This window comes from Aspergillus oryzae, chromosome 1 (assembly GCF_000184455.2).
Source record: "Aspergillus oryzae RIB40 DNA, chromosome 1".
NCBI lineage: Eukaryota > Fungi > Ascomycota > Eurotiomycetes > Eurotiales > Aspergillaceae > Aspergillus > Aspergillus oryzae.
The window spans coordinates 3,604,588-3,617,762 of NC_036435.1; the positions used below are offsets into that span (position 1 = coordinate 3,604,588).

The window sequence follows — 13,175 nt, forward strand, 5'->3', positions numbered from 1 at the left end:
TACAGCAACAGCGTCGCATGGAAGAGCAGATGCAGCACAATGGAAACCCTCAGGTCCAGCCCCCTCGCAACACCAATCCCATCGTAGAAGAGCGAATCACTCGTCTTTTGCAGCAAATGAGGCAGTCCAGCGCCTTGAGCTCGCCGTCCGATTCTCCCAGCCCCTCTATCTTGCCTCAGATGGCCAAAGCCAAGAAGGATGAGCAGGATATGGACGAAGATGAGAGGTTGCTTGCTAGTGAAGAAGGCAAGAAACTTAGCAGCAAGGAACGCCGTCAGCTTCGTAACAAGGTCTCCGCTCGTGCTTTCCGGTCTCGCAGAAAGGGTATGCATTGATGTCGTTTTGAATGCTTCTTTATGACATGGTGAACTAATTCGTTACAGAATACATCGGTCAACTTGAGAGCGAGGTTGCCGCGAGAACCAATGAAGCTCATGAATTGCGTCTCCAGAACCGTGCCTTGTATGAGGAGAATGCTCGCCTCACCGATCTTGCACGCATGCTTCTGTCCTCCCCCAATTTCTCTCAGTTTCTAGATGAAATGTCTGTCAACGGGGTCTCTACCTCAGCTCAGCCGCAGCCGCCTCAGCAACAACAGCCGCAGCAACTGCAATCTCAGTCCCAACCCCAGCAGCAGCCAACTATGCAGGCCAACGTGCCCAAGGATACAAGCCACGGTCATGGAGCCCAGGAATTCGCCATGCAACAGAATCCTCAAGTCGGTATGGTTGTTGTCCCTAACCAAGGACTCGATGTAGCTGCTATGGGCATGAACAACGCTGGCTGGAACTCTGGCATTGATATGAACTACAACCCATCGGTGTTCGCTGTTTTGGAAGTTCCGGAGCCCTCTGTTATCGATACCGAAATCTTGTCCGGCAAGTCTTCTGTTGGGTCCTACCTTACTGAGATTACGGATTCCAAGAACGAAATGCCCGTTTTCGAGCGTATGCCCATGTCGGAGGAGCCGAAGGAGGCCAGCTTTGGCGTTGAAAACCCAGATGTTGAGTTTGACGAATCGGATCCTGCCTTTGCTCTCTTCGCCGACTCTCCCGCTACCTCTCAACAAGAATCCCTTGACAACTCTTACAACGGCTTTGAATCAGAGAAATCTGCGCATGCATTCGAATTGGTGGTTGAGACTGAGTCACAAGATGCAGAGAAGCGTTTCTCTTACCTCTGTCACAGCATGGATGCAGCTTTCGAGCGTGTTTCCATGGTCACCTCTCATCTCTCATGATTCCCCATGTCGCACCTAAGCAACTTCAGATTAAGTTAAGAATTTGTAAAGTTTGTTCTTGTCATGTTCTTCCATTTAGACAGTTCAGTTCCCTGAACCTGCGTCCTTGTAGACACAAATACCTTTTCCTTTGTTTATGATCCTGTGACTATATATATTGTTTTGACTTACAACTTCACTAGTTTCACCCCATTCTCTTTTTTCTTTTATTTTGAATTCTCCTCGTTTCATTCTCCTTTTCATTGCTGGGTTTGATGGAGTCAATTTGTCGAAATCGTTCCAAGGTGGGATCAGGATTACAGGTCTTTGGTGTTATTTTTCTCTCTATTTTTTTTTTTTTTTTTTTTTTTTTTTTTTTTTTTTTTTTTTTTTTTTTTTTTTTTTTTTTTTGCGGATTTGGATACCTTCTGGACTGGCTACTAGGAACCAAGCTTAGTTACTGTGGATACTTCACGAAATTTCGAAATTTACGAATAATCGCCTCTTTTTGATGGATAATGTAGAAAAGTATTACCTAGTCATGTGCAGTGCTGGCAAACTGGTGTTTGTCGCCACTAGAGAAGAGATTCTCCGAACTACTCCAGATTCTCAACTTCACCCCCAAGTCGCGTTTTCCTTGTGCTAAATTCAACCAACTTCGCCCACCTCATTGCGTCGCTCATCCATTTGAGATGACTGTTCTTTGCATCCCTTCCTCAGTATTTTCTCTTCCATAGCCAAGTTGGCTCCCCTTCCTCCCGCCCGCGGGCTATTATTCAAAGCCTTTCGCGGAAACGTCGCCCCATCTATAATAGGCCGCGCTCCAGTTCCTTTCCGAGCTTCGTTTTCTCGACCATTTTGGCATATTCCCAAAGCTGCATCTAAACCGAAGTCCATTAAGCCAAAGAGTCCGATACCAAAAAGTCCTACTTCTGCCAGTTTTGCTAGATCAAAGTCTCGAACCAAACCGCACCCGTCGAAAACTGTTTCTCGCACGAAACCCTTATCCACACTGAAAACCGAGCCATATCCACTCGAACGGGATACATTTATTCTCCGGGCTCCGAGGCTTGTTACGCGACGTGGATCGAGCAACTACTTGCTATACAACTCGACAACCCACAAGCTCTCAGGTTTTGATTTCTTGCCGACCCCGCCTGTGGGACAGAAGCCCATGAAGTTCTTTTACCAGGTCATCACGACCCCCACGGCCGATACTCCCGGCACGACTGTCCAGCTCCAGTTCCCTGAGAAGCGGTATTTCTTTGGGCAGATCTCCGAAGGAACTCAGCGGGCATGTACGGAACGGGGTGTTAAGCTCGCTTACCTCACCGATGTTTTCCTCACGGGTCGCATGGAATGGGGCAACAATGGTGGCTTGATTGGTGTGATTCTTACACTGGCTGACGGTGTTGCCAGTGCGAATACTGCTCTGGAGGCTATGGCCCGCGAGAAGGAGGCGCGTCAACAAAAGTCTGGAAAGTCTGCCAAACAGTCTCCTGCGAAGCCCAAATTGGAACACGGCGTGCCCTACGCCGTTAAGGATGGAGAGGCTGTTGCACAGCGGGGGACCTTGACAATCCATGGTGGTAAGAACCTGGCACATACCTTAGCCACTGCTCGGAGATTTGTCTTCAGGAAAGGTATGCCGGTCTTCACACGGGAATACGATTGTGAGGGTATGGCCAAGAAAGGGTCTGCGGAGGCAGAAGATCCTTTTGAACAACCTACTTGGTCAGATGACAACATCAAGGTATGGGCTATGCCTATTCGTCCTCTCACATCTTTGCAGCCGAAGGATGCCCCCCGTGTTGCCCCGCAAAGCCCGAGAAAGAGGAGCCTTGATGAATTTAGAGAAGAAGTTACTACTCAGGAGGCGATTGACCCGCGCACTCGCGACCAAATAATTAGGCAGTCGGTTATAACGGACATGTTCAATTCGACATGGAAATTGGATGCTTTGGTTGAGACCCCTTTGGCTGAGGTTAAGATGCCCGCGGTCATGTTTGTTCGCAATCCAGAGACCAGGGCGCTTGAGCAATACACGGGTCCTGCTCCGGGAAGCAATGAACCGCTACCTGACATCAAGGTTTTTGTACGCCAGCCTTGGCCCGGCGCAGCCGTTGAAAAAATTCCTCCTACCACCTGGTGTGATGAGGCTGTTTCCTATATTGTGCGGAATCACGATATCAGAGGCAAGTTTGATCCCAAGAAAGCGGAGGAGTTGAAGGTCCCTAAAGGCAAGGACTTCGGACGTCTGACGAAGGGCGAAAGCGTGAAATCCGAGGATGGGCAAACTATCACACCTGAGATGGTTCTGGGGCCCCCACGACTTGGAAAAGGTTTAGCCATTATCGACTTACCTAGCCCAGAGTATGTGGAGAGTCTTATTAGTAGGCCGGAATGGAAGTCACCTTCTGTCACTTCGAACCTTGAAGCATTTATCTGGATACTAGGCCCCGGAGTTGGAGATCATCCCCGACTACGTGAGTTTGTCGCCAGTATGCCCCAGTGCAAGCACACTGTGTCTAGCTCGGATTATTGTCCAAACTACTTGGCTATGGGCAGCATTGCCGGGTCATCTGTTCGTATGGCGCAGTTGAGGCGCGACAACTACCCAGTGCCAGTCCATGACAATGTGAGCCTTCCGCAGCCAGGAACACGCACTCATGGTTCGGAGGTTACGGTGAGAAATGTGCAGAATTCGCCATTTGAAGCAATTGAGCCTGGCCTTATCATTGACATGGAACCTAATTTTGACATCAATCGTTCTGAGGTTGTCCCACGGTTTAATGCAATTGAGGCAGTGCAACGGATGCCTGTGGCAGTCCAGAAACGCATGAATACGATCGATAGGCGAGTCAAAAAGGAAGAATTTGAGGAAAAGCTGCGACAGTTCCGTAAAGACCTTCCAGGAGCCGATGCGGAAATCATCACCTTGGGTACAGGTTCCTCATCTCCTTCCAAATACCGCAATGTTTCCAGCACCCTCGTTCATGTTCCTGGTTATGGTTACTATCTGCTTGACTGCGGTGAGAACACGCTTGGTCAGCTGAAGCGCGTTTTCGAGCCAGAAAAGTTGCGGGAGGTTCTACAGAACTTGCGAATGATCTGGATTAGCCATTTACACGCAGACCACCATCTCGGTACTGCTTCTGTCATCAAGGCGTGGTTCCAGGAAAACTATCCGAATGGAGATTCGCAAACAAGCGCTCTTGAGACCGACATGTCCAAGATACTCAAGGAAAAGCGGTTGTTCCTTGTCTCTGAAGAAAACATGATCTGGTGGCTAGAAGAGTATGCAAGCGCTGAAAACTTTGGCTTTGGGAAATTGATTCCCTTGTCCGCCTATCCTGTGATTCAGAACAGGGCACTCCGGACCAAGTTTGTGTACCGACACTGCCGTGCGGACGGCTCATTCCCTGGCCAGGAAGTTGAAACTTATAGACCCCGGACTACAGAGCTCAGCTTTGACGACGAGTCTTCTCCGCTCACGCCACTTCTTCGCGAAGCCACAGGCCTTACTGATCTCCTTACCACAAAGGTGTCTCATTGCCGTGGCGCTATGGCAGTCTCACTTGTCTTCCCGAACGGCTTCAAGCTCTCCTTCTCTGGTGACTGCCGACCATCCCCAAGCTTCGCCGCAATCGGACACGGCTCCACCGTCCTGATCCACGAAGCCACCTTCCAGGATGACATGGGAGTATCGGCAATCGCCAAGAAACACTCTACGACATCCGAAGCACTAGAAGTTGGCCGCAGAATGGAAGCTCGCGCCATCCTCCTCACCCACTTCAGCCAACGGTACCAGAAGATTGCACACGTAGAAAAGAACCAAGTGCCCACCAAACGCCAGGAAACCGTTGTCCAGCCCGAGCAACCCGACATCCCAGACAACGAACCGGAAGAGGCCTCCCAAGCGCCAGCCTCCAATGGGGTTCCATCCTTCTTCAGCACCATCAAGGTAGAGGGAAAGCCGCAAGTTAAGGTCCCCATTGTCGCCGCCTTTGACTACATGCGCATCCGCGTTGGCGATATGCCCATCGCGCAGGCGTACGCGCCGGCAGTGGAGAAGCTCTACGACATCCTGGAGCGCGCTTCGGAAGAGGACTCCGAGAAGCAGCGCCAGCAGAAGGAGAAACAGGAGGCTGCCAAGATGCAGGAGAAGATGAGAAGAAAGGCCAAGCACGAGAAGAAGTCGAAGGCGGGTGCTAGCCAAGCTGATGTGGAACCTACACCTGCTGTCCCTGCCGAGGAGATGGACCTCGACAAGAAGTCTCCGGTTAAGCGTCACTCGGCCTGGAGTGCCAGTGAAAGTGAAAGCGGTTGGAGCACCAGTGGCAGTGATAGTGAAGCTGAGATGCGTGCGAGGCGCACCAGCCGCAGTCCCAGTGGGACTGTGAAGCGTTCGAGTTAGAGATAAACCAAGATACACTTATCGTTACATACCCTGTATCATATATATCTGGCGTGCTTTCAGGAGGTACATATATAGTATATGGAGGTAAAAGTTTTGGTCAATGGACGAATTTTTGTCCTGTTCGGGTACATACATTATTATAATTATTATTCGGCTGAGACATAATACAAAAGGAATATAGGTTTCTATATTCTAGTCGGATAATATCGCGACGTGTCTAATTCTGTTTTTCCTCGTTTTCTCTCTTTTCCAAAAAGATTATATGGCTGGAGTAAATACGATTACCGTACATATTGACTGACATGTATATATACTTCTGTCCCGCTTAGAACCCAGAGACTGCTTTCTCCTTGTCATCCTTGCCATAAAGGCCCGCTCCAATGTTCTCTGTGCATTCTTCTCGCCAGTTCTTAGGCGTGAACTTATCAACGATCTCCTTGAATGCGTCTAATGTGCAGAAAGTATCGTCTCCGGCGAGATGATTCTGCGGCTTGGCAGCGCAACCGGGTATACGGACTGGAACGTCATTGTAGCGGATACGGACATAATGCTTCTGCAGGGATTGTCTTGCCGGGTCAGGGAAGGACGCAAGAGGAGCACGGGCTGTTTCAGACGGAGGGGGCGGTGTCGAGGTGTTCGAGTTCGAAGAGCCCTTCATGAAGGAGAAAAGACCTCCGCTCTTCTTCTGGGCGATGGCCGGGTTTGAGAATTCCTCGAGCATGACGCCAGCATCTTCACCGCTGGATTTACGGTCCGCCTTTGAGAAGAGCTCGACAGCAATGGAGGAGGTGAAAGGCGGCCACCTGCCAGGGGAGGCGCCGAGACTACCCAGGATCGCTGCCAGAGTGGTATCGTGACATCCACTCATGGCGAACTTGATCGCTTTGCCATTGTCGGTGGAGGACCCAGATGCCGAAGCTTCGCTGCGCCACCCGCCGTCGACGGCTGTGCTGACCATGCGGTCGACGACATCGCCTAGTAGGGCTCCGATTCCGAGTTTTCGGTATTCGGTACTCTCGTTGTAACCGGCGAACCATTCGTCGACGGCTATTTGCTCCATGTATTGTCTGAGTTTCTTGTCGTAGAATTCTGAAGGGAGGCGCGTTGCGGGCCCGTGGGCGTCGGTTGCATTGATGGTGTCATTGATTCCGGAGAGACGGGGATGGGAGTCGACGGCAACTTTGGGGGACTTCTCCGGCATCCATTTGGATAGTATGCTGTTGATGTAATTCATCTGTTCGGTTTCGTTCCCTGTGCGGATATGCTGATCAGCTTATGAAGTCCTTTATGTTCCTCTACCTCACGTACACCGTAAAGCTGCCCTATCGGCAAAGAGCCTAGCGAGTTGTCTGAACCGACGGCAGTTGCCCTCATTAGGGAATAGAGTCTCCTCCGACACGGAGCGTGCAACAATCACTGGCGGAGGGAAGTCTTGGGTACGAGCACTGGCCGGGTACATGCCCCAAAAAGCCTGTTGGAGGGACTCGAGGGCTCGCGGGATGGGTGTGGCTCGGAGGTACATGTCCTCGGTGTCGGACTTGATCTTAGGCATGAACCCAAGCTGGTCAACATAGAGATGTCTCAGGCGCTGGCCGAGGGCAAAGGTCGTTTCCCGTCCTCTGTCTGTCAATTCGCCGTGTTGGCTATTGTTGCGGGATACTCGTCAGTAACTTCACCCTCACCGGCTATCCCGTCCGCGACTTACCATATACCTTCGATATCACCTGTCGCGCCCACTGCAACCACCGCCTCATCTCTATCGCCGAATGCTTCCGTCTTTTTCCGCCATTCGAAGCCTTTCCACTGTGAGAGGTCCTGGTTACTAGCGGCCATTTGGATCATCCGACGCGCAACATTGCAATACGGCCAATCTTCGCGGGTAAAGTAGTCGGTCAGTCTGCGAGGATATAAAAGCAATTGGGTGTGATTGAGGGTATTTACATTCAGCTAGGCCTGCCTTCATGGTTTTAGTACTCATATCAAATTATCAATTAGAGGTATGTGGTTAGCTTCATACATTTTGAAACCGAGAAGACACCGGCGTGCGTTCACCTGAATCCAGTCAGTCAATTGATCAAGTACTTTGGTAATTGGAACACCGCCGAACCACCTCACCATGGCGAAGGAACTATAGGAGAGTTAGTACAAGTTCAATTGAACTCTAGCCCGGCAATCTCGTCTGGTACGTACCACCTGGACCAATTGAAGCTTCAAGTCTCTCGGATAGAGCTTCTCGAGCTCCTCCTGGGTGTAGGGATCGCGAGGATTTAAGGATGTCATCGGGGACTGCTATAAGTGCGCAAACAACGACCCTGAATCAAGCAGGTTACAGATCAGGGTAGGACGAGAGTCGGTCACTCGGCGAATTGTCCGTTGATGACGCCAGAAGGCGGTGGGCGGTAACCATAGCCCAATCAACTCTAATGCCGCGGTCACCTGTTGGCAGCGGTTTTCTTATCCACGTGCAGATCAGCTGGTCTATCAAGTGATGAAGAGGAACCCTAGACGTTGCGCTGTAGATAGGATTAAAGTGCGTCAATCGAAGTGGTTAGCTGGTGATCGAGCTCTTACTGCGTTTTGCCTTTGATCCACGATAGACGGTACCAACCTTACCCCACTCATTGTTCAATATTCAGGCAATAATGTTCTCCTTGTGGTTTAATATTAGGGATTTACCAGGGAAACTGTTATCTTTACACGGATTTCTAATATACAGTTCAGTGTTTATGTTGAGGATTCTAGTGCTATATCTCATCTAAAGTAATATGCCATGAGGAACCACTAATATATATTGAACTCCACTAAACGGCAGTCAGTGATCATCGTCCTCATTCTAACGGTGGTACTCCACTTGCTTTAGATATTGTTGTTAATGTATGTAGTAGACAACCTATGCCTGAGGGTCTCACTAATATAGAAAATTTACATATATATGTAAAATTACACTAGAAAGCAAATATCAATAGGGGGTGATGAACAATACGACATCGACAGACACAAAAGGCGGAAGGATCCATTGACCAATCGTGCCAAGACTCGGCCAGTCCGTCTTATCGCAAGAAACGCACTGCGAGCATCTTCCCCAACCTCCAACTTCCGGAGCTTTCGCCGTTGACTCGCATAGATAATCTCTCCTGTATAGGAAGCTAGCTACACGGTTTACCTAGTTTACTGTCAGTCTGCGGCATTTGTTCAGGAGCTTCCGGCCAGTCTAAAAGCACCCCACATCGGCAGGAGTTTCCGCATTCCCCTTGCCCTGCCAATCAAACCCATACATATACCGGTAGTAGTATACCTCCAACTGCCTGTGTATGCTCGAAGCTCGAGCATTGACGCGTTGTTTTCGCGACTCTATCTTCCTTGGCTCGACTATATTCCTGTTAACCATGAGTTTGAAGATCTACTGAATAGCAGTTCTCTAGCTCTGGTCCTGCCATTCCACACAAGCAATCCACACAAGTAACCTGTCTTGAAATAAATGTTTCTTCTCTTTCCCGTGATCAGTGCTCTGAATATCAAATCTGCACAGTAGCCTGTGGAATTTGCATGCTTTTCTTTGTTTCTGGGGACTAAAGTGTGGTGCGTCCCTGGTAGTGGCTGGTGAATTCACTGCGGATCCTGAAACAACAGCACTGTAAGTCCCCATTCTACTCGTATGTTGTTGCCTTCCAGATCAAACCTCTTCTGTTCTATCACCCTGTGTCAGTCCGCTAACTGACTTGTCAAGAAAGCTCTTCCTTTATCTGGCTCCTTGATTAGTGTTTAACAAACAAATAGTTGGACATATGGAGGTAAGAGATGCACTTTCTCTTCGCTGTCCCTTGTTCCGTGGAATCTTCTTTTATATATCATCTCCTGGATGTCCTGTATGGTTCTGCCTTATGCTATTGTCCGCAGGAGCGGTGCTGTGTTATTACCTCTTACGTCCCAAGTACCACTTTTCAGCAGGGTTTTCAGTGACTTCTAGCTTGCAGTGCCCCTGTCCACTTACACAGTGGCTACGTGGACCTGTCCCGGAAATTCTTGCACAAAATACGGGAAATCTGGAGGACTACTACGAGTGAGCTTTAGGATGCTAACAAGTCATCTAGCCGACAGGACATACCGCGCAGACGAAGCCGGGCCAGGTTTCTACTGGTAAACCTCAAGATGCCAAACCCCGTCTGTTATTGATGGGTCTCCGACGGTAATTCCATCCTGTCTCGGGCATGATCAGGGATATATTGACCATAAATAGGAGCGGGAAATCCTCGATTGCCAGCGTCGTTTTCCATAAGATGCCTCCTAACGAAACGCTCTTTCTGGAGTCAACTACCCGCATCCAAAAAGATTCCATCCAGTAAGTACATCCTTCTCACACGGAAAAAACATTCACGCTTATGGTTCATCAAAGCTCGTTCATGGACTTCCAGGTCTGGGATTTTCCTGGTCAGCTTGAGTATCTGGAGCCATCTTTCGATCTCGAAGACATTTTCGGGAGCCTTGGTGCACTCGTCTGGGTCATTGATGCTCAGGATGATTACCTGGATTCGGTCGCGCGCTTGAACCGCACCATCCTGACTGTCCAGCAGTATTACCCCAATATCAACATCGAAGTTTTCATTCACAAGGTTGATGGACTCTCGGAAGAGTACCGTACCGATACATTCCAGGATATCGTACAGCTCATTTCGGATGAACTTAGCGATGCTGGATATGAAAATGCCCCTGTCCACTACTACCTCACATCTATCTATGATTATTCCGTCTTTGAGGCATTTAGCAAGGTGATCCAGAAGCTGATTCCAAACCTATCGACCCTGGAGAACCTAATCAACACACTCGGTAACAATTGTGGATTTGAGAAGACCTATTTGTTTGATGTTCTCAGCAAGATCTACATTGCTTCTGATACTCGCCCCGTTGATATGTCCTGCTACGAAATGTGCTCGGACTATATCGATGTGATTGTGGACATCTCAGAACTCTACTCGTGGGATCACCCCGACCGCAAGCCAAAAGGCGAGCAAAATCAAGAAGCAGAGAGCCATGTGGTTCTGCACGACGAAACCATGATCCATTTGATGGAAATGAACAAGTATGTCTCGATTTTACTTAAAACCTGTTAGGGGAAACTTGCTGACCCTTGCTAGATATCTTTGTCTCGTGTCCGTCATACGTAATCCTGAGGCGAAGGAGAAAAAGGGTTTGATTGATATGAATTGCCGCACTTTCCAGGAGGCCCTCAATGATGTCTTTTCTCGCAGCTGGGAACAGGATCAGGAAGGGTCCGAACACGGTCAGACACAGGGGCAGGTGACGGAGCATGGCGAGCCAGGTTCGAATAACTGATACCAAAAGTCTTGCTGCTATGGCGTTGGAACCTCTATGAAGTAGTTGTCCACTATTTGCCCAGTTTAGCACCTTGAGAAGCGTATCTTAAGTACAATACCACCTTTTGTGACGAAGCTTCCTCACTCATATTTGACTTGCAAAGCTCGGGGAGACTTTCCTTAGCGAAGAGTTGCCTCGTAAATAAAAGTACTTATTTTATAGAACTTGATATTATGAGTCTGTTGTACTCTAAGAGACAGATTAGTATTTGCTTCCCCTTGACTGGCTGTCACCCTTGATTGTGCCAACAGCTATGTAGTTAAGGCATCAAGGCACTGAGAAGCGGGCCCACGCTTGGCACTAGCGCGAATTTTTTCTTTTCTCTTGAAGGATAAAACGAGCTCCTCTCCATCTTTTCTTCCTTTTCCTCAACTCAACCGTACAACACTCATACTCAGATGAATTGACCTTTTGGTCCCTCGCTCAAGCATAATGAAGCTTGAAAGCAACGTACTAACATGAAACCCCAACAAATAAGTTCAATTTCACAATCACAGTGGTAAGTCCAAGCAATTTTATTATACCCAATAGCACACATCAATCCGACTCCCCCTTCTCGATGATGAAAATTTTTCCCACATTCGCAGTTTCCACGCTAGCCGTCGCTAGAACCCAATCTAGACGTGCTCTGTGCGCAATACTTCCTTGGATGTCTGAGAGATTCTGTCATACAGCTTGATTTTTATTCATGTGCATGTTTGGGACTGTGGCTGACATGCATTTAGTTTTTCTAGGTTCTTTTGGAGAATACATATGAGAGTGGGATCTGTGGTTTGAAAGGCTTGGAGTTGCAGACTGCTGGTGGACTGCTGGTCGGTCTTGCCTTGAAAGAGTTTGAGCTTGGGATACCTATTCCTTGACTCTTGGCCCAGGATTTGCTTCAGATATAGTGCTTAGTAGAAATATTGTGAAATGAATAAAATCATCGTTGAGACACTGCATTATCTTCGATATGTAAATCTGTAGCTTCGCCAGTATTAATCCACGGTAGCTTTTCCATTACCACATGGATATTGAGTTCAAAATGAACATAAGTTGAAACTCGAGATCACCAAACATATCCCTAAAACCCCGATAGATTAATATAGCATACAGAACAAGTGTCACGTTGTCATCTCACCACCCGAAACAGAAGCGGAGAATCAACGGAAATTACCCTCTCCTCTACAGGACTACACTCCTCACTTATAAACTCCGCAGACCCAACCAAACTGCACTTTCCATGCCACCTTAACCAAACCAAACTTCTACACTACAGAAAGTGAAAAGCGACCATGTCGTCCCTCCGTCAGCGACAGGTCCCCGCCGGCGCCGGCCCCGGCACCAACGAACCATCTACATCCAAACCGACCTCCCAAAAGACCAAATCTCGCAACGAGAAAAACGGCCTCAGCGTCCTTGATATCATCCGTGTGGTGGTCACACTGATCGTCGCATCATGCGGCTTATCCTACTACATGACGTCTTCGGAGTCCGTGCTATGGGGCTACAGGCCGTGGTTCACTAGATGGCCGGTGTTGGTCCGGTACTTGGTATGTTTAGCATCAGTCTGCTTCCCTTCTATATCTACATGGAATCACTTGCTGGGATTCTGTTGGCGAAATAGGTCGGACTAGCTAACGAATCACACAGCAAGGACCCTTGAGTCTCACGCCCTCGCAACTCGCCCTCTACAACGGCTCCGACTCGACTCTCCCAATCTACCTCGCCATCAATGGCTCGGTGTTCGACGTCTCGGCGAACCCGCTCGTGTACGGACCGGGCGGACACTACAATTTCTTCACGGGGAAGGATGCCACGCGCGCGTTCGTCACGGGCTGTTTCCAGGAGGACCAGACGCATGATCTGCGGGGTGTAGAGGAGATGTTCATGCCGGTTGATGAGGAGGCGGAGCTGAAGACGCTGAGTAGTGGGGAGAAGAAGATCCGGCGGGAGCAGGATCGGCGGCTTGCTCGGACGAGTGTGCAGAAGCAGGTGGCACACTGGGAGAATTTCTTCCGGAATCATAAGAAGTATTTTGAGGTGGGGAAGGTTGTTGGGTTGGAGGTGCCGGAGGAGCAGAGGGAGCTTTGCCAGGCTGCTCAGCAGCAGAGGCCTAAGAGGAGTAGTTTGAAGAAGGGGAATTAGGGATATGGAGTGGGTTTCATTGATGGGTTTGGATGT

At 49.1% G+C, this 13,175-nt stretch overlaps 4 protein-coding genes across 4 annotated transcripts; 3 read left to right on the top strand and 1 right to left on the bottom strand.

Moving 5' to 3' along the window:
• Nucleotides 1-209: 209 nt before the first annotated feature.
• AO090005001063 (uncharacterized protein) lies at nucleotides 210-5,636 on the top strand (the record flags this gene model as incomplete). Its single annotated transcript, XM_023233404.1, has 2 exons — nucleotides 210-324; nucleotides 1,957-5,636. 2 exons carry the CDS (start codon nucleotides 210-212, stop codon nucleotides 5,634-5,636), a joined length of 3,795 nt encoding a protein of 1,264 aa, XP_023089214.1.
• Nucleotides 5,637-5,964: 328 nt separating this feature from the next.
• Nucleotides 5,965-7,919, bottom strand: AO090005001062 (putative acid phosphatase; the record flags this gene model as incomplete). The annotated part of the gene is made up of 6 exons (XM_023233412.1): nucleotides 5,965-6,291; nucleotides 6,595-6,890; nucleotides 6,948-7,282; nucleotides 7,345-7,536; nucleotides 7,657-7,691; nucleotides 7,830-7,919. The coding sequence occupies 6 exons, from the start codon at nucleotides 7,917-7,919 to the stop codon at nucleotides 5,965-5,967; spliced, it is 1,275 nt and encodes a 424-aa protein (XP_023089213.1).
• Nucleotides 7,920-9,424: 1,505 nt separating this feature from the next.
• AO090005001061 (GTR/RAG family Ras-related GTP-binding protein) lies at nucleotides 9,425-10,970 on the top strand (the record flags this gene model as incomplete). The annotated part of the gene is made up of 5 exons (XM_023233417.1): nucleotides 9,425-9,430; nucleotides 9,752-9,825; nucleotides 9,877-9,978; nucleotides 10,033-10,716; nucleotides 10,772-10,970. 5 exons carry the CDS (start codon nucleotides 9,425-9,427, stop codon nucleotides 10,968-10,970), a joined length of 1,065 nt encoding a protein of 354 aa, XP_023089212.1.
• A 1,316-nt stretch (nucleotides 10,971-12,286) lies between these two features.
• On the top strand, nucleotides 12,287-13,139 carry AO090005001060 (putative heme/steroid binding domain protein; the record flags this gene model as incomplete). The annotated part of the gene is made up of 2 exons (XM_001817988.3): nucleotides 12,287-12,544; nucleotides 12,645-13,139. The coding sequence occupies 2 exons, from the start codon at nucleotides 12,287-12,289 to the stop codon at nucleotides 13,137-13,139; spliced, it is 753 nt and encodes a 250-aa protein (XP_001818040.1).
• Between the last annotated feature and the right edge of the window lie 36 nt (nucleotides 13,140-13,175).